General features: G+C 49.0%; 1 protein-coding gene across 1 annotated transcript; it reads right to left on the reverse strand.

Moving 5' to 3' along the window:
- Nucleotides 1-2,952: 2,952 nt before the first annotated feature.
- Nucleotides 2,953-27,996, reverse strand: tle3a (TLE family member 3, transcriptional corepressor a). Its single transcript, XM_076042802.1, has 21 exons — nucleotides 27,106-27,996; nucleotides 26,344-26,489; nucleotides 25,593-25,693; nucleotides 25,305-25,368; nucleotides 23,906-23,950; nucleotides 17,609-17,671; nucleotides 17,276-17,380; nucleotides 11,733-11,937; nucleotides 10,754-10,761; nucleotides 9,040-9,162; nucleotides 8,300-8,350; nucleotides 8,045-8,197; nucleotides 7,436-7,568; nucleotides 7,136-7,311; nucleotides 6,915-6,988; nucleotides 6,576-6,825; nucleotides 5,459-5,706; nucleotides 5,209-5,356; nucleotides 4,961-5,111; nucleotides 4,638-4,714; nucleotides 2,953-4,370 (listed from the first exon to the last, which is right to left on the reverse strand). The coding sequence occupies exons 2-21, from the start codon at nucleotides 26,365-26,367 to the stop codon at nucleotides 4,263-4,265; spliced, it is 2,307 nt and encodes a 768-aa protein (XP_075898917.1). The 5' UTR covers nucleotides 26,368-26,489; nucleotides 27,106-27,996; the 3' UTR covers nucleotides 2,953-4,262.
- Nucleotides 27,997-28,000: the final 4 nt, after the last annotated feature.

Consider the following 28,000-nt stretch of genomic DNA (forward strand, 5'->3'; position numbering starts at 1 on the left):
ATCTGTATCATCATTTTAACCAAAGTATCCATTTAGAAAAGCTCTTTGGGAAAAATTATATTGACTAAACACAGCCGTCCTCTTTTATTCACAACAATTGATGTTGTACCCCAATGCATTATTTTGATTTAAAAAAAAAAGAGAGAAAAAAATCCCCTTTGAACATGGTTTCATTGTGAGGTAAATCTACTTCCTGCTGTTTTAACTGTGCAATTCAGCTGGTCATCACATTCATGTATAATTTTTTTTTTTGATACGTTACAAATTAAACATGGGCAGAGGAGGCCAAAGGGAAATCCAACTCCCACCACTGTGGCTTAACACCACTTTTCCCTCTGCAATTAACCGCCTTAAAAAAAAAAAAAAAACACCTCCAACTGTGGCTTAATCAAAAAACGTGTGGAAATATGCTGGCATGAAGCACTTAATTAAAAAAGAAATCGTACTTGTAGTTGTCTCCGGGTCTATATCATAAAGCCCTTTAGTTTATTTTCAGACAATTAGTATCACACAAATCTAATTACTCAGGCTATTGAATTACTGAATTTTCATGGCTACTTGGAACACGCACGAGGAGAGTGTCTGATCCGTTAATAAAAAGCATTGACTTCCTCTAAATAGACAATGTGATGCTATTTTGAAAACGCCACTGTTAATGTGTGGTCATCACATGGTTTTAATAGCAATCCAGTGGCGGTGACACTTGACTTCCATTTAAAACAGCACCAAGTCCATTCCAGTGGCTGTGTACCCCAACTAAGCTTTCAGGTTCCGCAGGGTCAAGTACGACATGGAGTTCTCGTGTGGGAAGTCCAGCGAAAAACATCAGTAGTCTGAACACTGTGGCGAAAACCGGAGCGGCGGCGGCGGTAGTGGCAATCCAGGCTAATCCAAATGAATCCGGGTCTCCCAGGTTTGTTCATCCTGGTTGGAGGGTGATGACTGCTCTGCTCTGCTGGGGTGCTTATCTGCTGCCAGTGGTCGGTGGCTGTACAGGCCCCGTGTTATCAGGGCTCAGGGATTGGAGGGCCCATGGAAAGTAAACACGGAACCTGTCCTTTGCTTATCTATCCCAAGAGAAACAGTGTGTGCATTTTGGTGTGTGCGCGCGCAAGTGTGTCTGTGTGAAGGAGAGAGTAGGAGGGGGGGAAAAAAGGAGAGAGAATCTTGTTTCCATGGCAACCTCATCTTTTAACCCCCCCCCCCTCCCCCCTCATACGCGCACACGCACGCTCGCACACACATATACACCCCTCCCCTCCAGACGAGAACCCTGGTGGTCTTTGTGTAATGCGATTCCACTAGAATGCACTGTGGATTAAAGCTGCACTGCCTTTGGGCCCTAAGCAGGGCAACAGTGAAGACATTATTACCCAGATCAAATGCTGTAATCACTAGGCACTGGGGGCTTTCACATCCACTGCAGATAAAACCTAGGACTGGCAATACTCAGGTGATTAGGGGATTATTATTCTGCATTTCAGTGCAGTGCCAGTCCCTTGCTGTTGGGGCAAAAAATAGAAAGGGGGGAAAAAAAAACAGATTTTCTGTGCGATGGATATTGGATGTTGGAAAACAAGAGCACAGCCAGAGCAGCCAGCCAGTACTCTGCAGAGTGTGATCGATGCGTGGCAACTTATCGGCGAAATGAATTCACACAGGGGTTTAACATTTGCATGCTCGCACGCTGAAATTGCACCCGCCGTGGATTTTGCGCAGGGGCTTTGAGCCTCGGCTTTCACAATCCCTAGCAGAAGTAGAGAAGTGAACGCCGCTCTCAGGTTTGGAGCTGGTGTAAAACACTTAGGCCATTCTGCACTGCAGCCGTCCAGATAGAGCAGGGCCACACAGACCTTTGCATGAGAACCGTCTGAAAGCCCTCCATTGAAAGGTAGATCAGCGGAAGGCGAGACAATGACCCCCTCCGTGTCCAGCAATAGGCATTTGGAGGTACAACCTTTCATCTGCAGATATTCCGCTGTTTGATTAAGTGAGGAAGAAAATTCTACTTGAGCAAGGAGCTTAATCCACAAATGCACACAGGAAGCACACACTTCAGCAATGTGGGAAAAGAAAGACTATAGCCTTTAACAAATGAGCCCGTGAGAGCAGAGCACGGCGGCTGGCTCCATGCTGAAAGCATCCGGCCCGGCTTTTATAATCTAACAATAACATCTCTGAAGAGGCAGCCATATGAAGAGCCCACAGCTTCATGCTCAGAGTCCTCCAAGAGCCTCGCTCTGGAGTGGAAGGACCAGGCCATTCACCTCATCCTGCCCAAAACTACTCAGCTTCCAAAAGACCACTCAAGAACTTGAGAGCGGTGTTTGCGTCATACTTCTGAAGTGGCCATGCATAAAGAACTCTGCCTCATTGTGTCACTTCGACGGCTGTGCGGTTTCAGTGCTGCCAACGCGCATAGATGAAGCCCCCCCCCCCCGAAAAAGTGTCTTCTTGACAGGAACCACAGCTGGTTACAGCGCATGTCACTTTAAAAGTTCACTGCTCAAATATTAATGCAAAACTCAGTAATTGTCAGCCATTGCCAGCGGTCCCTAAGCAGCCTTGCTAACAGAACCCAGAATGTCTTCCTCTCATGTCTGCGGTTCTCCTGAGACAGTTGTCAGCTTCTATCTGGATGCATTTACAGCCACTTTCCAGTGTTCTTCCATTTATTCTGAGGGAGGACCTGTGAGCAGCTCTGCAGGGGAGAGGAGAGCAACTGCCAATGAAGACGTGGAAGATACATTTCCAGTTTGAGCCGAGCAGCGTGTGTCAATACAAGCAGTGCGTTTCACTCAAGATACTGGTGGAGTCGACAACAGCGCCCGTCAAGTCAAACATAAGTCTATACATAAATCTACTGCTGTAGTTTATGGTAATATTTTTATGATCAAATCATTTGTTTAAGCTGTACACATAAGTCAAAGCACTGCAGAGAATCAGCCAAGATTAATCTTTTATAGAAAAACAGTTTATTGATTTACCAACAACTGCCGACTGTACAGTCCTTGTGATGATGAAACCTGTACGCTACACAGCCTAACTTGTGTTCATGGAGAAACCATTCCAGTACATGAAAAGACTGTACTCCAATATTATGAAATGCTAAAGAAAGCAAAAGAGAGCATACTGAAAATGCCAAAAGTGGTCATGGTTGGCTTGCCACCTTTATAAGTAACTATGCAAGTCTTGCATATCAGTCACCGAGTGTCAAACCAGAGAAGCAATAATTAACTCTTGACTGACGACTAAACTTTGCCGAAAATAGCAATGAAAATTTGTACACGTCGACGCAGCAGGGTGAATTGGAGTCACGGCCGCTCCTCCATGAAAGCCATCAGTTCTCCAATTAATAGATATCCATTTTAATGTCTTTCAATGCAGCAAGTGTTCAGTGATAGGACTTCATTTCGAGGATGAATCTCTGTTGACCAGGGTTGCAGGGTAGAAGAAAGTGGGAACCATGATTTTTATCTTCTTAATCCTGATTTGAAAAAAAAAAAAAAAAAAAAAAAATAGCCGTGCGAGGTTTCTCCTCTCTTAAAATCCATTGGACAAACATTTTTGTTCCTCGTTACAGCAAATAGCACAAAAATGCCGTCAGGGAAGAGGGGGGAAAAAAAAAAAATCCAAATTAGATTTCCGAAAAGGTCATTCTGGACAGAGAACATGAGAGAGAAAAAAAGAAGGCCGGGAGAGAGAAAAAAAGTGAAATAGAATATTCTCTTTCAAAATCCTAATCTAATTTCCACCCCCAGAGGGGACAGAAAATCATGGAGAGAAGAAGAAAGAACCATCACAAGCGTAACTGGACACCAAAATATAAATCTATAAAAGGCCTTTTATTACTCCATTATGTACATTTTTCACAGGACCTCCGAGGAGAAGCTCCAGATTGAAGCGCCGCTTCTGGTTGAGTCATGGAACTTTATCTCCAGGTTAAAGAGCAAGAATAAAAAAAAAAAGAAAAAGAAAAATATCCGACAATCAGGGGAAACAGCGAGACATTATTTTCTTCTTAGTGTCTTGGGGAACCACGTTTGCTGTACAAGTGGTCGCCGTGTGACTCAGGAAGGGCAGAGCCACAAAGTCATGGCATCCAGGGAAGCAACATTGCCAACGTCCATTCAGTCTGGCACTGCCAAACTTCCTGCCCGTCCATCCAGGGCTGTACGCAACATCCATGCTGTCTGTGTGGAGGAAGGTAGAGAAAGGAACGAGTCCTGACTGACGGGGCTCCGGGTCCAGAGCGGCCCGTTCTAGTAGATCACTTCATAAACGGTGGCCTTCTTGTCACCAGAGCCTGTCACGATGTATTTGTCGTCCGTTGAGATGTCACAGCTGAGGACAGACGAGGATTCCTTGGACTGCGGAAGATGGGAGGGAGAAAAAAAAAAAGAGATTTTAAGCGTTCATTTGACGTTAAGTAGAGACGATTAGCTGACAACGAAATGCAATGACATCGAGTTCTGCTGTGTTGGCCCTCAAACAGATTTCTGAGGCAGGTCAATAATTCAGGTTTAGTTTTCACTGATCGGGCAGCCTTGTCAGACAGCGGTCGCTGCGCCCTTCGTCTCGGAGACTACTGCACATACTTTTGGATCGGCTTCAGACGGCGTTATTGATCTGCATACCTGGAATATGCTGGCGCCATAAGGAGTCCTCCAGGCATTCAACAGATTGTCCTTCCCAGTGCTTACGAACCATTTACCTGCAAGGAAAGCGACACAGCAGTCAGCACCCAGTTTGACGAAGACACGGTAGAGAAATGCTTTTCATTATAGCGGTTCTACCACGTCTGCAACCTTGAGCGCAACAGGCATTCACGTCGCATCAAAAGGAGAGGCAGTCAAGGTTTTTCAGCGCGCGACTCAGCCGAGGTTGCGTTAAAGCTGAACATCAGAGAATTTTCTTCTCTCTTGCTCATTTGACGCGGGCGGAGAGAGAGGGAACGTACCGCAGTATGCAAATTTGAGGGAGAGGACGCAGCTCTCGTGCAGGTGGAGCTGATACTTGTCGGGCTTGGAGTGGTGGAGCACTTCCACATTGCTGCTCTCCATGCCCACTGCTAGCCACTCTCCGGTCGGACAGTAGCCCAGAGAGAAGATCTGCAACGGGGATGGAAGAGTAATTCAATTAACCGGAAAATGCTGCAATTGCCGTCGCCGTGTTCATCACCTCCCGCCACTTTAACTCGACTGTTACCTGCGATGTGAAGTCGTGCTGCTGCAGCTGCCGGCCCTCTCTGAGGTCCCAGGATCGCACGGTGTTGTCGAGACCCCCGGTCCAAAGCTTAGTGCCATCATGGGATATGTCGATACAGCTAGCGCCGTCCGTGTGACCCTGGAACTGCCTGCAGAAGTCGGAAGGCGCACAAAAGGTTTTATTGGCATGTGAGTATTTCTAAAGAGGGGACGGTCAGAGGCCTGCGCGCGGCCGAGTGTCTTCCTCCGACCTAACGAGGGTCTGGTTGTGCAGGTCCCAGACGGCGATGTTCCCGTCGCTGCAGCAGGAGAAGCAGACTTTGGCGTCGGGGCTGATGGCCAAGGCGTAGCACGCCGGGGCCGAGGAGGTGAGCTCCGCCTTGATGCGGGGCGTCTGAGAAGCCAGATCCCAGATGGTCAATGTGCTGGCCTCACCTCCGACGATCAATGTGCGGCCATCGGGCAGCAGCTTACAGGAGCGGATGTAGTTATCCCTGTTCTGTTGCACAGAGGACAAAGACAATCAATACGCGTTTAAGGCAGTGGAGACGGGGAGAGATTTAGGAACGAGTCGCTGAAAACAAAAAAAAATCCTTCCGTCACAATAAACCAGTTGTGAATTTTTTTTCACACCCGGAACAAGCTAAAAATCTTACATTAGACTTTTTTTAATGTTTCAATGAAGAAGACATAAGTTGGGACACAGTGTGGACAAGTTTGTCTAATACATCTAAAAATCCCAACCACCAACTTATACATTAGCATTAAGTTCCGATAGAATGTATCTCACTCCCAGAAATCCAATGAAGATCATTACATCTCCCAATGGTGACCTATGTTGATCCGACTCACTGGGGACATATCTGCATGTACATTGGGAATGTCCAGCTGTAGATTCTGGAAACAGATAACTCAAACTTGAAGTCTCTTGCTTAAAACTCAAATGCCACTGTCACCAAAATGGCTTCTACTTAATGACAGCTCCTCTTTAAACTTGTCTTTGCTACAGAGGTGAATTCTATGGGTCAGTCTCACAGCAGCCAAGAAAATGTTGGTACTCTTTCCTAGATGTCATGATTGGATGGTCGGTAGCTCGAATGCATTGGTCCAGCCCATTAAGACAATTAAAGCTTGGGAAGAGGCTTATAACTTGGTTAAAGAGTGCTTGCAGCGTGAGCATCTTTAATTTTGTCGGAGAGACATCTGGCTGTATAGGATGTATATACTCCATATACTGTACAATATATTTACAAATGTTTATGTCTTACAATAATAAAATTGATCCAAAAATATTTTTTTTTACATTTCTAAATGACACAATCCTTTTTCATTTTCAGGGCTGCAGTAAAAAGAAATAAGGGTCCTCACCAGACAGTCCAGTTGGGACACGGGGCTCTTGCTGCCAGGTTGACTGATGTCCCAGATTTTGACGCAGCCCTTGCCGCCGGTGTAGACGTGACGCGTGGGATTGCTGATGGTCACCGCGCACACCACCTCGCCGTGGTTGAGCGTGTTGATCTGACGGGCGTGGCGCGGGATGCCGGGTCCGATCAGGGCGTCGGGCGGGAAGGGCACCGGCTGCATCTGACCGTCGGCGCTGACGTGGAAGGAGTACGCACTGGTGGGGAAAAGCGAGAAGCTGTGATGTGGACGTTCTGACAACCTAGACGTGTTTCTGAAAGGAAAAGAAAAACAGCGGATGCTTACGGTTTCCCCCCGGAGATGGACGTGAGGCTGGCTGGGAGGCCCGGCGCTCGCATGTGGGTGTGAGGGTCAAACGCCTGCAAGTTCGAGAGGAGTTGATACAGTTGCTGATCAGTAATCACCCTCTTGACTGGTGAGTGTACGTACACCACCGAATGGAAGTGATGTGCTGCAACATGTCGGTAGGATACATTCACTTTCAATGGGCAGGAAAGGGTGTTTACCATGGGAGAGCGGCCGTAGGCAGCAGCAGCTGCAACGCTCATCTGGGGGGAGATGTGCAGGCCAGCGTAGACGCCAGGACTGGTCAGGCCTCCGTTCATTTCGTGGTGGCCCATCATGGCGAAAGGTGTGGGGTAGGAGCCTGCGATGGACAGAGGGGTCCGCAAAGCTGGGGCTGCTGCAGACAAAGACGAGAGAAAGGTACCGCTGTGACATAACTGCGCACTCGCTCAAACAATGGAAGAAAAAAAAAGAAAGAAAGATTGTCTTTGTTGCTGGAGAGAAAAGAGAGCGCTACTAACCAAGAGCCTCCATGCCTGGTGGTTTGCCCAGGATGGGTCTGAGCCCAGGCGTGGAGCTGGTGCCAGGGGTGGGGGCGTCGTTGCGCGGGGTGGGGGTGTTGGACTTGAGGCCAGGCGTGGAGGATTTGTCATTCTGTCGAGGGAACGAGAGAGCAAGCAAACTCACCAATCCGGGGAAAGCAGGCGCTGCGCAGACTGACAATTTGAGAGCAAACTGAACTTTAATCCAATCTAATTCTGACAACCCTCATAGTCCTGCCGAGCCATAAACTGCTATTTATTCTAAAACCTATTATGGCCACAATGGAGATGGGACTGTTTTTATCCCCTTACTGCTGTGGCTTTAATCTTTTAGTGAGGCAGAGGGGGGACAAATCCTGGAATAGTTAAATACATTGAGCTATTAACAGAGAAGACCTGACTGATCCTGATGGGGGACAATATTATCCCTGACGTTTAGTCATGCACTTAGAGCACCGACAGCCATTCCTAATCCACTGCAGAAAATGTCCCAGATTTATGTGCACATATCCCTTTGCTCGCTCTGCAATTCTCGTTTAAACCCTTCCTGTCCTAGTTTGTTTCCCCAAGTAACTCCGGCTGACTTACATGACTGAGCTCCTTGGCCTTGGAGGACGGGGTGCTTCCGGAGGACGCCACCGACGCCGGGCTGTTGGGCGTGTCCTTCTTCGGAGGGCGGGGCTTGTCGATGCCATTTTCAGGTGGCGAGTGGGCCGGGCTCGCCCGCGGAGTCGCCGGGTCCTGGAGAGAAAAGCCGGGCAGAGGGCTGTAGCGCCGTGCGACAGCTTCGACTCGCCGCGTATCGACGAGCCATTGAAAGTGCAGGCCGCTGTCAGCGCTCACCTCATTAGAGACGTCCACCACCAGATCATCACTTTTCTCTCCGTCACTGTCCTGGAAGATAATTGGCAAACTTGTTATCCAGGCATCTCTCCCCCCCCCCCCACTGCTCAAGCGACACTGTGACGTTTTTAATGAGTATTATTTGTGTCCTTGCTCATAGTTAGGCGAGTAAGCAAGAATTGATGGTCCTTTTTTAAACCAACACAGGCTTTATTGGTTTGGCACAGCTGTGAATGTGACAGTAGCTGCGTTTCCATTTCCCTAGAGTTGCGCAAAACCTAAATATCGCAATAAAAATCTGGTAATGGAAACAGCTGAACTTCGAAAAACCTCAAATATCGCTAAAACGTTTTTTCTACACTCTCGAGGTGGTTTTTCAGACGTATCGATATAGAGGTATAATAGTGTCATGGAAACACTTTTTCGGATTTACACGTCACCAGGCATGATGTATGGGGTCACGTGACCAGTTCGCTTCAAGTGAAATATTTTTTACAAGTAATCAAAGAGAAAACCAAACAACCACACTCGATAGCAACGACACGTAAACAAACAAAAGCAAACGTAATTCTCGTAAATCTTACGGTTTTTGCACTTCACACCACTCAATGGAAACACATGCAAATCACAAATGTGCTTTGTGGAAATTTTAGTATTACGAAGAACTGTCATGGAAACGCAGCTACGGACAGCTTAAAGTGCTCTCAGCGAGGCAGTAACCATGTTCCCCAGTGACTTACATATCTGCTCATGCTGTCTTTCTCCTCGACTTTGCGCTTCTTAGAGTCCAAACTGTAGTCGGAGGAGCTGCGATGCTTCTCGCTGGACGTGCGTAAGCTCTCCGACGGCGATATGGAGTTATTCTGCAGAGGGGGTGGAGGGGACAAAAGAAAAAAAAAAAACAACAACACACCGCATTACATTTTTATACTCACAGGAGCGGGTGACTCATTCGGCAGTTGCCGACTTAATGCCTCATTCACACAACTATGGATGCTACAGACTCTTAAAATGCAGATGTAGGCCAGCTCCAGGCAGTACCCTGACACCAGCCAAGCCCAATCACACACACAAGCTTGTCCCTCGCCAAACGGCAGAATGGGCCATTATCTGAACTGAAAGGAGGAGGGCTTGTTTTTGGAGCTCGGCTCCCTCCTCCTCCTCATAACTGGACAACAAACGGCCTCAGAGGGACACGGCCAGTGTACTGTGGCTGAACAGAGGGTCTTTTTTCCACAGGCAGTCAGGCTAAGCGGCGGAGGGGAGGAGGGGGGAAGCCGGCCAAAAAGAGAAAGAGAGGGAGACTGTATGTTGCAGGCACCGAGGCATTGATCGCTGCAGCGTGAATGGGCACGGCGTCAACCCGGGCTTTTGAGCTCCGATAAAGAAAGAGAATCTATATCCTGCCAGTGGGCATGGCAGCGTGGGACTGACTGGTGCCTCTTCGCGGAGCATGCCTGCCCACACAAGCTGGGACAGCTCACTCCGAAAAAACACCGACAGAATGGGAGGAACTGGGCGGGCGTCCAGCCACTCTGACAGGAGTTTGCCGCTTTCGACTGCGAACTGCCAAGTTCTGCCGATTCCCTCCGTCCCTCCGTCCCTCCGTCCCTCCGTCCCTCCGTCCCTCCCCCCCGCCATCCCAAGACCAAAGCAACGACACGGACCGAGTCAATGGCTGCCCAGAGACGCAGGGACAATGGCCGATGGACCGGCAGTCTGGGCAAAGGGCCACCGTCTGCATAATGGCTGACCTTTAAAGAGATGCTTAGCGTGACTCATTAACCAAAGTCACCACTCCGCTATCAGATGACCTGAGACAAGAGCGGTGAAACAAAACAGGCCCTGCTAATCGCCCTAGGAGTTCCATTTCTTCAGACATGACTGCACCCATTCAGCCGGGCCGGCCTGCAGAAACACAATCTTGCAGGCCCATCGCGAGCCATCAGAGATCGCAGGCATTCAGATTGGTGAAAAAAAAAACGCTTTAGCAGGTCTGACCAGACGGGGTGGAGGAAGAGGAAACAAAACAGTCCTCCGCTTGTGTGCATAAATATTCAGCACATGCCAAGCAGGAGGAGGAGGAGGAGAGAGAGCTGGTAAAACAAGAGAGACAGTAGAAGGGATCAAATAAATCCTTTAAGAAGGCCAAGTCCAAGTCTTTCTTTAATTATGAAGAAATTACAAGGCTTCTAATCTCTCCAGCATGATACCAGTCATTTCCCTTCTGGGTTTAAAGCGCAGGACTTATATTCCAAACCTCATTTCCAATTACTGGTTTTATTGCGAGCAGATTACAACAGTGCATGAAATCAGCAGCGACGTGCCGTCGAGAGAGGTTTCCTCATGCCGCGGACGTTAAATAGTGCGGTGAATTGGTTGGAAACAACAGGCACCACAACATGTTTGAAAAAAAAAAAAAAAAGAAAAAAAAAAGTGGGTTTGGACACTCACCGCGTTCTCTGTGCGTCGCACACGTCACAATGTGGGTCACGGCGATGATGAAACCCGAGTGGGGCAGAAGAGAAAAACAAGTCAGTTAGCATATCATAACAAATGCTTCTGGCTGAACGTGCCAGATTCAGCTGCAGGGCACAAGGCCCCTCTTATCACCGTGTGTCGGAGCTGTTGAATAGCTTATGCAGTCATGGGCTGGGAATGTACCAGCTCATTACCCCGGCAGAATGTGAACAGACAGGATGTGCTTCCTCACCTAAGGGCCCTGCGTTTCTGCTCCAGAGAGTGAGAAAGCGCTCGCCGCTAAATTGTTTCAAGTCTGCGCCTGTTTAACAGCCGCGCAACGCCGCTAAGGCAGATACATCAGATCCTCTAAAGCAGGGGGTGTCAAAGTCAAAATTTCAATAACATGGACCAAGGCGCGGGCCGACATTCATTCTATTGGAGAAAAAAGAAATCTTCCTCCAGATAGAACAGTGAACCTTTTTACATGGCCCAAAACAAAGTTTTGCTTCAACACTGAATATGGAACAAACAAAGCTTCATACTAGACAATAAATAATTTCTTATTGCACACGTGCACAATCGAATATCAAATAAAAACAACTTATCAAAATGAATAAAAATTGTAGGCCTTTTTTGAAATTGCAGCCTTCTGATTTCAATTTCAACAGTAACCCTTTTCATTTAAAATAAAAAAACGTCAATTAACCAAAGAACGTCCTGTCCTGACTGACGCACCAGAATACCAACAGAGCATTCTAGGATGTGTAGTATTAGCAGTACATGTGCAGTATAATACCAGCGGGCCAGCTTTACCGTAGTAGTGATTTTGTATTGGCTTTGCAGGCCAAATATAATGACACTGCGGGCCAAATTTGGTCCGCGGGCCAGCGTTTGACACCCAAGCTCTAAAATCAACCATTTTGGGGCGCCGGCGCTTTACGCCGGTTACACGGCCAAAAAAGATCCCCACCTCTGTGCTCGAGGTCGTGGTGGTTCTTCTCGTCCTTCACTGGGAGGTGAGCTTGACTGCCCAGGGCGCCCAGAGCCAGCAGGCCCGATCCAGCGCCCGTCACAGGGGGGATGCCGGGCGGCTGCAGGCCAGAGGGATGAGGTGGCAGCTGGACCGGGGGTCCGTGAGCAGCATGGGAGAGGTGCTGCGCCTGGAGCTGCTGCTGCTGCAAGTGGACCGCAAGACAAGACAGACAGACAGAGGCCGAGTGGGTCGGAGGGAAGATGCAAGGAGACACTCGGCGGAAACACAACAACGGCGATATTATACATTCATGCATCTATTACTGGCGAGGATCAGAGTGCAATCCGCCCTCGCTGCAATTTCCATAGCGGGCCGGAGCGGCTTAAGCCCCCAGATCCCTGCTGGAACGAGTTCAAAATCTAACTGCAAAGAAATCAACCCCTCAACTCGTCTCACTGAGGAGGCTTCCAATCACGCAGCACGAGCGGCCAGGGGTGGGAAGTACAAACAAATATCTGCACTCTCTACTTCTTACATCGGAAAAACAAGCTTGTTACTCTCGTGTTCAAAATACACAAAATCTGTTTCATGTAATTCACTGATTTGTTGTTGCTTGAAGCGGAGCCACTGGAACTATGCCGTTGTGTAGTTCAATATAGCGGATGATATCTTAGAGGGAGATTATTTTAGTACCACAGCGTTGGGGTCACTGTTTAGTACGTTTTCAGTACAAATAAAAATAAAAATATAGAAAATAACAATGGCTGTTGTTATCAAAACTATGAACTTTTATGTAACAATGAATGAATTGTTACATTCATTAATTACAAAAAAAAGACTTTTTTACGTAAGTACATTTCAGGACCTTTCTTACTTTTACTTCAGTAAAGGACCTGAATCAGTCCTCTTACTTCTACCAATTTAATTTGATTTTTTCTTTTTAAACACAAGTAACACGAGTAAGTCGGTACGTTTAAATGCTAATACTTTTGGCCACCTCCGTAAGCAGACACGATGAAATTTTAAAATACAACACAATGGAGTAACATTCTTCGTCGGTGACTGACTAACTCGGCTGCACCTTTAAGAAGGCCCTTGTCTCCGTTAAATGGGCGTATTACATGCCGCAGCACAGCAGCGCCGGGTTGAGCAATCCTCTCAGGACACACCAAGCTGCGCCGGAGTCTGTCCGCCTTTGGGCTAAACAACCACCTGCTTTTTTAGAAGCGCTTCGGCAAACGCAGCCAGCCGGAATTTCAGCCCTCGCGCCTTCCCGAGTTCGAGCATTAACAGAACATGAATCATTTGCAGACCCAAACTTTTAAGATGCCGTAGGATTACTGCCAGGAGCTGGCACTCACTTCCCGCTCCCTTTGACTGTTGAAGTGCTTGTTTGTGTGTGTGTGCGTGCGTCTGGAAGGCTGCTCCAGGACCAGGGGTCCCGTGCTGGCACTCAGTCAACCCTCCAATATTCCCCATCAATATTTGAAAGGCATGGGGGGGGGGGGGGGATGGGAGTTAAAAGGCACTCAGCAGTGAAGTAAGCAGTTTAAAGCAAGGTTAAATAATACTTAGCTGAGACACCAATAAAAACATCAGCAATTTATTACCCGACTACGAGCCAGCTGAATAATTCATTCGGTGTAACAGCATGCACTTCCTCTGTGTTACAAGACAGACTTCAATCAGTGACCATTTATGGCCATGGCAGGAATATTAGACACTTATTACTGGGGAGGCGAGACGTCAGCGTGCAGTGCGGTTGACCCGGCTGACACATAGTTAAAAATGCATTAACTCGGTAATAACTTGCTCCTGCGTTTGTCTTTTTGTAAAGCTGCAGATATCGTAAGGGGTGGGCGGGTGGGGGCTGGGAGAAGCGGTGCAGCGGTGCAGCGGTGCAGCGGTGCAGCATACGTCATTAAACATTCCACCTGCAAGGTCCCACCGACCAAAGCCGCCGCTAGCAAAGTCAGAGAAGACCAGATCAGGAGGGTTTGTAACTCGCAACCGCGTCCTTTGCTTTGCGGGTCGAAAGTCGATCCAATTACAAAATGTGCCCAGGACACAGAAGGAGAGGGAGAGGGAAACGGACAGAGGGGAGCGGGCGAGGGCGTTTTAATATTGCGTCCATGAGGGAAATTAAGGAGCCAGTTCGTTGGCAGGGGAGAGCCAATGTGTTTAATGAGGCACTGATGGGTAATATGCATGGTTGATCAGCAAGAGGCCTCATTAGAGGGCCATAAATGATGACAATAATAAATAAAGAAAGGAGCCTGGCCTATTTCCCCTAATTTAATATTGCACGATAAAGACCTACTCTTTGCCTCTTTTTTGCCCCCACCCCCTCCTCCAGACCGCATGTCGCTGCAGCGAGGGCAAGGCAAAGCGGCCGTATTATAACAGTCTTTTGTGTCCTGCCTACACCTATGAGCACTTCAACCCCTACTCCTTAGATAGCCAACTCCAGCACTTCACTGAACAACTGAAGCGCCTTAATCTCTATTACCCCTACATTCATAACCACCTATAACCACTCTCAACAGTAACCGTGAACTGGACTCTGTATCGTCACAGCCCAGCCCAACATCTACACACTCTACACACAGCTACCAATCGCCTTGTCTACCTCATGTTTTTAATTCCAGAAGCCATCCTGGTATGTGTTCTATTCCCTATGACTGCAACTGAGCTCTAGCGGAGTTTTCTTTTTCCTTTGTTTTCTCTCTTCTTCTTAGTTTTTATGGCTTGTTTGATTGATTTTTTTTTTCTTATCACTGTTGCCGTTGTCTTTACCGCTGTTGTTGACCTTCTTTTAAAGGTACTGCGCCCATAGCAACTGGCAGGGGGACCACTAATGTAAACCAGCCTCTGGCTGAAACTGGGTACAATCGCATCCCTGCAAAATGGGGTGCTGTACACTGTGCTCTTGAAAAATAAATACATTGAATTGAATTGAGCCCAGATGTGCACCGAAAGGCGGCGAAGCACAAGCAACACTAGCGGTGAGAGAAAAACAACCAACCGCACAGCATCTCTGGGTTTCCCCTTATTATACACCTGCAGTGAAAAACACCTGTTAGTAGGGCTGCATGATTCTTAAAAAAATTTTTTTTTTTTTTTTTGTTAGAATTCAGATCACTTTTTTTTTCAAAACAAATATTTACTAAACTTATTGTCTGTAACAATGAAACAGAACAAAAAATATCAAAGTGCTTCATGCAAGATTTGCGCATCACCTCCAAATCCTAACAACCACAGGTGGAAGAACCAAGTACAAATACTTTGTTACTGTACTGAAGTACAGGTATCTCTACTTCACTGAAGTATTTCTTCTTCCGACAACATTTTTGGGCTTCAGTGAGTGTTTACAGCTTCGCCATAACGTTGCTATGCGGAGACGTGTGCGGTGGTTGTATGAAATTGTAGCGTTTGCTCACGGAGCTGCGATTAGGTCAAACCCCCCTTTGCACGTAACATTCTTTTGACCTTCGTCATCTCCTCTGAAACTGAAAAACCTCCCGACCGCAGAATGTGGTCTCTTTTTGGGTACAAGGTCAGCGGGGCTTTAATTTGTTCTCGCCGCCGACTGACACGTTTTCTTCTAAATGAATTCTGTCGGCAGTACAAGTCTTCCTGTCGAAGCACTTCAGCGTTCACAATGTCGATAAGACGGCGCTTCTCACGCGGTACGTTTTCCCCACCTGCCACCGGATTGGCTGTTCTGTATCACCTGGTGCACTGTTGCGTTGTCATCTGCTGAGTGAGAAACTAAAAGCGCTGATTTTCTTGCAGATGACGAAACACAATCGCAGATATTTAGAAATGACATTGCTGTTTTTAATGGCAATTTTTTTTTTTTTTTTTTTTTTTTGTTAGGATTAATCGTGCAGCCCGACCTCTTAGCCTAACAACCTAACTAAGCAGAGAGTGCGCTTGGTCCGCCTGGGCATTTGCTGCTACAAACCAACCTCCTCTGAGCAAGTCTTTCCCTCAATATTTTGTGATTTATTTAATTTTTTCCCCTCTAATCACACAGGAAGCACCACCACCTGTCTGGTTCATCTCAACAGCTGCCCCAGTTGCATCCTATTAATGGCCCTCAGCCCCATTAATAAGGCATGCCGCTGGCTCCTGGATGCTGCCTGTCTGCCTGGCACACTCTTTCACCCCCACCTTTACGCTACAATATGCATGAGGATTTTTGGCGTGCCTACAGAGCTTCTCCTCCATGAATAACTCATGGCGGGGAGTGTTCGTGAAAACGCACGGTGGCTACGTTTTCCACCTCCTCCCGACGCGGCGGCGCGCTTGCTGGAGATCAGACGGGTTGAGTGAAAATGAAACTGAATGAGCTCCCCGTCGCAGGGATTACGATTTGTTGTTTTTTTTTTTTTCCTTTCCCTGGCCAGTATTACAAATTCAAATCGTAGCCACAGGCGAGCGGACAGCGAGAGCCGAGGGATCAGATGCTTCGGTTCGGTCCAGCTGAATTCCAATGTTACGTCGTTCCAAATGTGAAAAATCTCGCGCGCGCGCAAACACGCACGCGCACGCAGACACACACTCGCACAAACACCGGAAAAGGGCTGCAAATCAAATCTGACCCTTCTCGAAAACAACATCTGCATCTTCTTCACTTGAAAAGATAAAGGAGAAGAAAAGCCAACACAACGAGCTGCTCCCTCCGCATCACCGACAAAAGACACCGACCAGTTCCGGGAAGCAATTACCCACAGAGAAAAGGTCACCATGGGGACATTAATTGAATTCCAATATGTGCCTCCGGTCATCAAATCAGCTTTTTAGGGCCGCCTCGCGCACACGCCAAATAACTCGGCGAGCATGAGTCAGCTGCAGTAATAAACCTGCAGCCGTCCTGAGCTCTATATCCAGCACAACGCCAACAACCACTTGTACTTTTTTTTTGTTGTTTTTTTTTTCCCTTCCTCGGAGGCCGAGGTGAGCACAAGCGATCGATGAGGAGCAGATGGCGTTTTGCAGAAATGCGACGAGCGCCATATTGCTGCGGCGAGAACAGCGCCGCGGGACAGCGTTGGCTGAGCGCTGCCCCGCGCGAACCCCCGCCAGCGTAGCGCCGCAGCGCCGGCTGCGCATCGCTCTCCGCTCACCCCCCCATCACCCTCCGCCTTTTTCAATTCCCACCATGATCCAGGTCAGCGGTGAAGGATGAGGCTCCTCGTTAAAGCCTTAGCCAATTAAAGCAAGACAGGCGGCGAGGAAGGAGATCTGGAGAGCTCTCGGGCCTGGCATTTTATAAACACACAAACGAGGCGGCGCAAAACCTTTTGAAAGTGCGTTTGTTTTTGGGGAGCAGCTGCGAACGCCTCGGCAAGCTGGATAGGAGACGCGTTTACAACGTGCGGTTCAAAAGAAGCGATGCGGCGCTGTGAAAGGTTTGGTCCGTTCACACGAAAACAGTTGCAAAACACAGGCGGCAGCATTTTTCAAAAGCAATCACGTGTTGATTTATCCACAAGCAAAGGTCAAAGTAAAGGAATAAAAGGGAGTATACACACGGTGAGAGGCAGATTGGGAAGTCCACGTACCCCGATGATGGCATTCAGCTCGGTCATAGTCACCTGCTTAGCCCGCTCAACTGCCTGAGCGACCTGCTGCTGGTGCTGCGGGGAAGACAGCGACAAAAGACGATTGAGGCATCCGCGGATTTCGGCACTTCAATTCTGATTCTGCAATTTCCGAGAGCGAGGGCGAGCGAGGGCGAGCGCCACCCGCTCTCGAAAACGCACGACAAATGGCTTAATTGTACTTAGGGGTGTGTGTGTGTGTGTGTGTGTGTGTGTGTGTGTGTGTGTGTGTGTGTGTGCGCGCGCGCCGCATTGAAAACTCACCTCTTGTGACAGGAAAGGCATGATTTGAGCTAAAATTGCGTTGAGCCGTTTGGCAATCTCCGTCTGGAGGGGGGGAAGGAGAGAGAGAGAGAGAGAGCGAGAGAGAGAGAGAGAGAGAGAGAAAGAGAGAAAGGGGGGAAACACAAAAAGAGGAGCAAAATGAGACGGTGAAGTACGAGGCAGACAGTGACTCCACAGAAACCCTGCCGTTCATGTTTACGCCGATTAAGTCAATTACTGCGGCGAATCAGAACTGCTTGACTCGACATCCTCTAAACAGCGTGATATTGACATTTGAAATATTTAAAACATTAGGGGGAGCCCCGGGGGTGGGGGGTGGGGGGTGGGGGGGTAGGGGAGGGAGCACAGCTGTGCTGAGAGTGCACTCCATGCTAAACGGATATGAGCCGACAGAGTGCTGCTGTGTTGAGAGCCACCTCCCACCACTCCCCCCTCCCCCCTCCCCTCTCTCCCCTCCCCCGCCGTCCTCAATGGCCGTGTCCTGCAGTTAACCTCAGAGCGAACCGCGCGACCACACCTCAGGAAGAAGGAGCCCTTCAACCAGGCTGCACTGTTTACTTACATGTGACAGCGAAGGCAATTCCCATTAAGGGCGCCGGGGTGTGTGCGTGCGTGCCTGCGTGTGTGTGTGTGTGTGTGTGTGTGTGTGTGTGTGTGTGCTTCTGAGCCAAGTTTATAAAACCGTAATGACCTTGAGGTCTCAAATCAGTGATCGATACCATTAGGAGATGACGGCCTGACGAGCTGTAAACAGTCAGAGCGAGGAGCCGCTTGAGGCTTATCTCCTCCTCCTCCCCCTCCTCCTCCTCCTCCTCCTCCTGCACCTCCTCCCCCATCACCTTCTCCTCCTCCTCCCACCGCCGCCGGAGCACTGGGACTTTTTTTTTTCTGGCCAGCTCAGCAACAACACTCGCAGCACATCGACGGAGGCCGGCCTCCATTCTTCTGCTTGTCTAGCGAGCGCCATGGCAACGGCTGCGGCCCTATCTCGCCAAGGGATCATTATGCAAATGGCACCTCCGCTTGACCGTAACAGGCTTTTAAAAATCATATTACGTGCTCGGAGGCAGGTCGTTAAATTGAATTTTCAGCCTGTCGATCACATGAACGCCAGCAATTGAGTGGCGGATACAAAAAAAAAAGGAAGGAAAAAACAAGAAAGGGAGGAGGTGCGATACACCCCCGACCCTCCCTTGTAAAAACACACTCCTCCTCCTCCTCCTCCTCCTTCTTCTTTAGGAATGGGAGATGAGACTCTCAGGTTCGGGCTCTGCGCTGGGAGCAGAAAAATAACATTGCCAAAGCTACATCATCTACGGAATTTATGAGCTGCAGTTCAACCCAAGGCCACTGCGGAACACAAACACATCACAGGGATTTTCTCAGATTTTTCATTTGGAGCGGCGCGCACACAATGTACTTTGCAGACCGCCAGCTTATTTATTACACATGGCAGAAATGCCAGGCGGTTCTTGGCAGCCAGACATATTACCTCTGAGCAGAGCCGGCCGAGATTGGAGAGTAATGTCCAGCAGAACGAGACCTGCTGACCCAAGCGGCAACACAGATAGCCACTTAGCCCAGGGGGATGGGGGGGGCTTGCTGGCCGGCAGCACAAACAAGCCCGCAGATGAAATATCGCAAGGAAAAAGCCCCGGGATCAGGGGCAATAATGTGAAACAAATATATGGTAGCGAGAGTTACATAAAAGTGCAAAAGTCCACACGACAAGGCTGATTAGATTAAGATTACCGTCTGCAGACAGGAAAGACACTGAACTCCTACCGCCAGCAATAAATGTGACCTGCAACCAATAAAGCGAGGCCAGGTTTGATTTTTTTCTCTTTTTTTTTTTATTTTTTTTTACGAGCATTACTATTAATATAATGCAGCAGCGCTCAAGCAGGAGCTCAAGAATGCCCCCAGATAGGGCTGAAAAGCTGCAGAGTCTGTATAATCCGTGTTTGCCGAGATAAGCCATGTCAATAGCAGCCGAACATTTGACAGGATTTATGAAAAGGCCTCGAGCGCGCACGGTCCATTCCTCCCTGGCTTAGCGTCGTGGTGACAGCTGGCTGAAGGAGGTCAGGAGGTCGCGATCAACTGTGCGGCACACCAGCCGCCGTCCTCTCCCTACCCTCTCTCTCTCACACACACACGCACATATGCACGCACACACACACACACACACACGCACATACACACACGCGCGCGCACACACACACACACACACACACACACACACACACACACACACACACACACACACACACACACACACACACACACACACACACACAGCGTGCAAATACACGGAAAAGGCATCAACTCCGAGAGTCGCCGCTGTCAAAATAGATACGGAGCAGAGCTGGGAGCTCTCTCTCTTTTTTTCCCTCCTGTTCCGCCGCCAGATAAAAACAGGGCTGTTGTCACTTTAAGTAGATGACAGCTCGGCCCTTGAGAGGCCCGGCTTTGCGCTGGTGCTACACAATTACAGGTACTCGGACCTGTGTAGCACCACTTTAAGAGCACTCTCAGGCTGGCTTGTCAATTGTGTGCAGAAAGGTATTTCGCCTGTTGCTATCGGTAGCTGGCTAAAAAAAAAAAAGGGGGAGTCCAAACTCCAGCGAGAGGGAAGCCGGCGAGCCGACGCCGTCTTCTGGTCACATGATGTGTCCACCTATGCTACCAGTCAATAGTTTGGACGCACCCGTTTCTTCTTTATCTACATTGTAGATATAGACGACATCAAATATATGACTAAGATACTGTATGTGGATTAATATGGCAAAAGAAAAAAATGTTAAATACCTGAATTTGTTATATATACATATATATATATATATATATATACATATATATAAATATATATATATATATATATATATATATATTTTTTTTTTTATATGAAGGTTGGCTATTCTAGATTATCTAAAATATAAAACTTGTTTGAGTTATTTCACACTTTTTTGTTTAGTACATATTCCACATGTGTTCATTGATAGTTTCGATGCCTTGAGTGACAATCTTACAATGTAAATAGTCATGAAAGAAAAACCATTAAATCAGAAGTATGTGCCTAAACTTTTGACCGGCAGTGTATAAACAGTACTGGATGAGTCAGATTCCTCCAGAGGGAGGAGTCAGAGGACCTCCCATTTGCTGAAGATGACGGCGCGAGTCCACTTTCTGGATTTTTCTATGAAGGGTAGAAAAAAGTAGGGCGACACGGTGGTGCAGTGGTTAGCACTGTCGCCTCACAGCAAGAGGTCGCGGGTTCGATTCCCCGGCCTGTGTCTGCGTGGGCTCTCTCCAGGTTCTCCAGCGTCCCCTCACAGTCCAAGACCATGCATGTGAGGTCAACTGGTAATTCTAAATCGACCCTCGTTGTCGGTGTGAGAGCGAACGGTTGTTTGTTTCTCTCTACGAGGCCCTGGCGACTTGTCCAGGGCGTAACCTTGCCATCGCCCTATGGCAGCTGGGAGAGGCTCCAGCAGACCCCCACAGCCCTGAGCTCAGGACGGAGGGGGCATAGAAAATGGATGGATGGTAGAAAACTGGACCCGCACTCCATCTGAGCCAGAGGATGATTAACGCCCCCTCACGCCCCCTCCTCCGCTACCCCGCAGGACCTAAAAGCCGTCGTTAGCGCGAGGCAAGTCCAGAACACATTTCTAATTGGGAGTTGAGGACATCTGCATCGATCTGGCTGAGGCCAAAAGCCAAATGGATGCATGAGTCAGGGGTACGATTAAAGCAAGTCAGGTGATTTTTCTGAGTAAAAGGATGATCGTGAAATGCGCTGCATCAAAAGCGGCGGGGGATTGCCCACGTCGTAACTTCCTGCTTGTGAAAGAAAAAAAAAAAAAAAAAAAGTACACTGCCCTGTGTTGTTACACCGCAGTCCAGTCCAGTGTCACACGGCAGCCGTGGTTTTCATGTTTAGCGGCACGTTTGTGTGAAACTGAGCAACGGTTGTGCTGGTTTGCGTGCATCTGATTTTGGCCCTGACGGATTTTTGAATTCACAACGAGTCTCACGGCTCGCCGCGGCCGCGAGGAGCAGCGGGCGAGGCGGCGGAACAGCTACAAATAAGCAGCTGACGTTGAGCCGCGGCAATGAGCTTGTTTGCATCAAGCGTACATTTTCCCCACCGCTGATACAGGAGGGAGGAGGGAGGTAGAAGGGGGGGGGGGGGTCAGATAACACATCAGTCCATCGGAGCCGGGCTGGCGTGTGTGTGTGTGCGTGTGTGTGTGTGTGTGCACTGAAATCTGAATTATGTCCCTGCACTGTAATGAAAAAGGCACGCTCGGAGGAATGGATTTCCCCGCGACAGAATAAATCTCCTGGCAGGGAAATAATATGCCAATGTGCATCCAATAATCCTCCCCAGCCCTTCCTGTTAACCACTCCTCCACCCCCACCCCCACCACCCACCATCTTCTCCACCCCTCACCCCCCCCCGCCCCCACCGCCTGAGCGGTAAGCCTGGGAGCCGCATGCGACGGGGGGGCCCCACTGTTTGCTCACAAACACGCCGTTCAGCAGGTTAGGGCCCCGCCGATGAATTATTCAAGTGCTTCCATCGGCTCTGTTGAGGTTCCTGATAAAAGTCAGCCGCTAAAATGGATCAGTCGATTAACCTGTTTACACAGAGGCGGGCTCGCGCTGCCGCCGCCCCTCCCCCACGGTCCCGCTCTCCAATGTGACTGCAGCCCCCCGACCCACCACCACCACCACCACTCCAGCCCACCACCCACCACCCACCAGCCCTCCTCTTTACTCCGGTCAGTGATAAGTGCCTGACAGAAGCCATCAGAGTGGCTCCAGCCCTGACAGGCATGTGGCAGCGTGACATACGGCCCAGACACTGATGGATTGCCCCACCTACCCCCCCCCCCCCCCTCCCCCCCCCCCCCTCCCCGTGATGTCATCAAACCAGGCTGGGCCATTTGCCTACGGGACCGAGGCGACCTCTCCGCCTAGAGCGGGGGTGTTAAATGTATGGCTGGCGGGCTGGATCAGGTCCACGCAGGGTTTTTTTCCCCAGGCGGCGAAATGATTTTTGCAAAGTATAAAAACGAGCAGCGATATTTGGATTGAAGAAACTGCTGTTGTAAATGTGTCCTCTGGGTGCACACTACCAGTCAAAAGTTTGGACTCACCTTCTCGTGCTTTTTTTTTTTTTTTTTAATCTTTACAACTAACACTGCAGATAGATAATGATACATCAAATATATGAGCAAGATACACGTAATTATGCAGCAAAAAAAAAAAAACACGTTAAAAGACTCTTTGGTGGCTATTTTGAAGAATTTCAATATAAAATATGTTTGAGTTATTTTACACTGTTATTGAGTCCTACATAATTCCATGCGTGTTCATACGTAGTTTTGAGGCCTTCAGTGAGGAACTGCAATGTCAACAGCGATGAGAATGAAAGACAAGACATCCAATTCATAGGGTTGTGTCCAAACTTTTGACTGGTAGCGCAGCAGTGGCATTTCTGCTACGCAAACAAACTGTTAATGCCGTGGCTGAGCAACAAAGCCCAAGTACAGCCACTCTGACGCTACGCTGCCGTTCTACCGACCCTGCTACGTCTCCTATTTGCGACCTTCACTGCCCCCAAAACTTCTCGAAAAAGAGACATTTTGGGGCAAGAACACCCGTGAACTAAAATGAGTTTGACACCCCTGGCCTGGAGCGTCGCGCACGGGGATCTCAGTGTTACTCATTCACACTATTCTCTATTTTATCTCACCTCGTATCGGCGAGGCTGACCTGTGAAACGATTTAAGATGGGATCTTTGGGATAAAGATAAAGGCCGCAATGAGTGACTAAAGCACTTTTACCACCGCCCCTCCGTAATTACATTTCATCTTTTAAACAGGAGAATACGCCATCAGCGATAGCCTCTTTTTAATCGTGGAGTCAAAGGCCACGGCAGCACAAAGTCTACCTTTAATCTTATCCGACGGCCGACACAAATCTGAGCTTTGCACAGCCGAGAGCTCGGGAAGGAAGCAAGCGAGCAGCTCCGCACGGCGCCGCCGCACGTTGGCGTTCGCGTCGACTTGTTTGTGTGCGATTGAGCCATCTGTTTACAGCCCATTAGTGATGTTCAGTTCAGCCGAGTTCAGCTCAGTCCGGGGCCTTCAAGTGGCTCTTCCCGTGTGCACATTCTCCAAGTTCAAAGCAAAGAAAAACAAAAAAAATAAAATACTTTGCTCCCGCTGTTCGCAAAATAGGAGGAAAATGATGGTACATACCTGTTTGTGCATCTCTATGTTCAGCCCATAGGACATCTCGTAATACTGTAATGAACACAAAATTGCATTAGGATTAATTGGCGGTCCAAGACGTGCACACGCAATCCAACTGCTGTCATGAAAAGGCCCACAAGGGGTTCGCTTTGGTTTTTTTTTATTCCTACTCTATTCCTACACAAAAGTGGTTACAAAAAATCAGACAAAAGAAAATTCTTTGAAAGGGCAACAGAAAAAAAAAAAGAAAGACAACAGCTCTATATTTGGCTGTTTATAGCGCAGCCCCGGAGAAGTAAAGGGCTAGGATTTATTGATCACCCTCTTAAGCCCTCAGATCTCCAGGATGTCTGTTTACTTAGTGCAATGCAATTGCTCAACACTCTTGATATTTCGAGCCAGGTCAGTCCGTCTGGCTTGAAATGTAATCTGCCGAGCCCACAAGTGGCAGGCAGGGCAGAAATGGCTTTCCAGTCAGCGTCTATTTGATGGGGCCAATGCATTATTCAGTCCATTAGCTTCTTCGAAAATTACTCTCAAACAAGAGAGCCATTCTGTCTGAGATCAGAGGCCCCGTGGCCGCCGCGCTGTAACCAGACACCCGGCGCTGGCGGTGGGATGCTTCCCTACGTGTTTACCTAACCTCCTCCCTTGTCAGCCTGACATGTTGTTTCCCCCCGTGAAAAGAATGCCGAACTTAAGTCCCCCGCATGTTGGTTTTGAAGTCATCCCCGCGTGTGTGTTTACCTGGGCCGAGAGCGCGCCCAGCCGCAGGCCAGCCCTGCCATTGCATCACGTCTCGCCCGCATTCCTGCGTCATCAGCACGCCTGTGTATTTTTCTCCCTCTCTCTCTAAAGAGGCGCTGCTGCCGGAATAAACGCAAAAATAATTTCGGGGAGGGGGCTTTGCTGCCGATGCAGGTTCAGCGGCCGTCCTCCATTTTGTTTGCAGCGGTTGCAGCCACCCTTCTCCTCCCTCCCTCCCCTCCCACCCCCCCGGGTCTAATTTATGGCCCGTGCGTACGTCTGAGTGCCGAGTCTCCTAGGAGAATAATCAGATCGGCACACACGGAGGGGCAGCGTCGCGGTCGACCCCGAGTGATTCAGAAGGCGGGGGCAGGAGGAGGAGGGGGGGGGGGGAGTGTCGCTGCGTACAATGGAGCTGCCCGCCTGTCAGGAGGAGCTGCTCTGTAACAACAAGCCACATCAAACTCCCTCCTCCCTCCTCCCTCCCTCAGGGGCTTTCACAGGCCCGTACCTGACACTCAACCGCCCCCTCCTAACTACCACACAGGTGAGCCCGTCTCACTCCACCCACCCCCAACCTCCCCCCACTCCTGCCTGATCCTCAAGTAAGCCGTGCAATTTGGAGCTATAATTGCTCGCGACTGGAACGTGATCTTACCATGACATAGTGGCGCTGCATCTCCGTCTTCTCGTTGGCCAGCTTGTCGTACTCCACCTTCAGACTGACAACACAGGGCAAAAGGCGTCTGTCACTCGAGCAACTCTCACTTAACCACAGGTCCCTCCACTACACACACACACACACACACACACACACACACCCTCACCACGGCCATTTCTGCAGAAGTCAACAAACAAAATGTTGGCCCTCAACAGTTCAACCGTTCAATAGAGAGTAAACACTGACGCGGCTATACTTTGCTGACGCTCTCGGGTAAATCATTACCTGTGATACTGGGCTTGTAGAAACTGAAATTCATCTTTAATCCGGTCACAAGATTCTGCTACAGTGAATTTAAATCCAGGCTGGCCGGGTTGATGTGGAGCCTGAGAAAAAAGAAGAAGAAGAAGAAGAACTGGTTACAATTTTTTATTTTTTTTTATCACATCAGAGCAGTGAGATCTAGTAATCTTTTTTTTTCTTCTTCCCTGTATTGTGCCCTGTGCCGGCACACTTCTCACATTCAAGGTAATATCTCTTCTGAAGAAAGTACGACATTTACACCACAGAGGATATGGCTCAGATTCACACCTCCGGATGCTAATAACGAGACATGAGAAAAAGCTTTCGCGCAGAGGAGGAAAACCTAATTTCTGAAATGGATTTCAAACCGCCAAGTGTCCTCGTGTTGGGCAGAGTCAATGTTAAGGCTGAGTAAACGTCTCCGGGCATGCAAACCACATCCATCCATTTTACCACGAGAGAGAGAAAGAGAGGGAGAGAAAGAGAGAGAGAGAGTATCTGCTTGTAGCCTGAATGCACCGTAATAGAACTTTACAGAAACCTGACAAGCCGCATTAAAAGGTGGATGAGGGAGAAGGAGGTGGGGGGTGGGGGGGGTAAAAACGCTTTCATGGGGAGGATTTCAGCAGGAGTCAGCACAGCCAGGAGGTGCAGTGTCAACATCAGTCTCGTCAGGGGGAGAAATATGCGAGCTGCAAACGAGTGAGTAAAAGAAAGAGGAAGCACTTCTTACCGGATGTCGGCCCTGTGGATACATCTTGAAACGTATCCTTTGTTTATCGCTCCAGTGTGAAGGTCCTTCGGCGAAATGGTTGAAATGTGCTCGCCGGCCTCAGCGCGGAGACAGGGTGGGGGTGGGGTGGAGGTGGTCGTCAATACCCAGCGCTGGATTAATAAAGAAACATAAAAATAAAAAAAAATCAAACAAAAACACGACGCTGTTTATTGGTTTATCCACCAGCGAGGTAGAGGGGGCATAAAATTAAATAAAGAATAGTAATAAACAGCCCCGTGCAATTAGTCTCGACAACAAAGTAGCTCCAGTCACGGCAAGGGAGGTTAGTTTCGGTCCGGGGCGAAGCGGCGGTGCGTTGCCGTGTCTCCTGGATGACCTTATTCGGTCAGTGGCCAAAGGAAAACAGACATAAAGTGGCAACGCGGGGGGGGAAGTGATGCTTTTGCGACAACGATCGGGCTGCGACGGACGGACGCGAGTCTCCCGCGAAATTTCAACGCGACTATTTGTTGAGAGGCTTAATTATTTCGGAAAGGGGGTGGGGAAAAAAAAAACCAAAAGGTGACGGAAAGGAAAGGAAAAGCCGCTCCAGGACGTCTCCGGTCGGTTCCAGCCGCCAGCAGCTGGCTTCCATTCCACCTACTGTTTAACTCGGGAGCGCGGTTCGCTCAGCAGCCGGAGCTCCGTAAGAAAAAGAACAACAATAACAAGAAAAATAACACACATTTGACCGAAAACAGCAGCTCCCGTAGATACATACCCCGTCTAATCCTTCCGCGCGTCCGACTTTTGTTCCTCAAAAGGCGAAAATCACACCAGAGTGGGCTGCAATTCGTGCGTTTAATCCCTCCTAATGTAAAGCGCCGCGTACGCGGATCTCGACAAGCATCCTCTCCGGAGTGTGCACCGGGTCGGTCGGTCGGTCGGTCGGGTTGCTGTTGCTGCTGCTGGTGGTGGTGGTGGTGGGAGACAGTTGGGGAGAAAATTCGGTGCGGTTGCCTTCGATAAACTGCTGTCTTCTCCGCGACGCGAAGCTCCGAGGAATACGCGCCTTTGTGATAATCCTCCAAAAAAAAAAATAAAAAAAGAAAATACAGAAGTGGAAGAAGAAGAAGAAAAAGGAGAAATGGGAAATAAACAATCCCCCTTTACGCTTGGAAAAAAAAAATCTGTCTTCCGACTCGAAGAGAGCTGGAGATTCTTTAAAAGCGTAACATGGTGCTGCTCGCTCGCTCTCCTCCGCAATCTCGCGTTCTGTGCTCCCCTCCACCCCCCAGCCAGCCAGTCAGTCAGTCAGTCAGCCAGCCAGTCAGCCAGTCGTCCGGCTCAACCCTGGTTGCCACACACAGGCAAAGCGGGGCTGAACTGCCGTGAAAGCGCCCTATCTGTCCAATCGGATTACGCGCAAGGAATACGGCCACATCTGCCTATCGGAGAGCGTCGCGCCCCACGTGGGGTGCAGCCACACATGACATCATCGCGGCGGATCCACACAAGCGGGCATCGTCCCGTCCGTCCGTCCGATCCACCGTGTATGACGGCGGCGACAACAACAACAGCAGCAGCAGCGACGCTGTTCGATGTTATCCAAATTCGACGACGCAAGCTGCACATCCGCGCTTCATGTGGCTGTTTGCTTTATTACACACACACA

Source organism: Nelusetta ayraudi, unplaced genomic scaffold, assembly GCF_046127955.1.
Source record: "Nelusetta ayraudi isolate G7.1 ecotype Tasmania unplaced genomic scaffold, CSIRO-AGI_Nayr_v1 ptg000071l, whole genome shotgun sequence".
Lineage (NCBI taxonomy): Eukaryota > Metazoa > Chordata > Actinopteri > Tetraodontiformes > Monacanthidae > Nelusetta > Nelusetta ayraudi.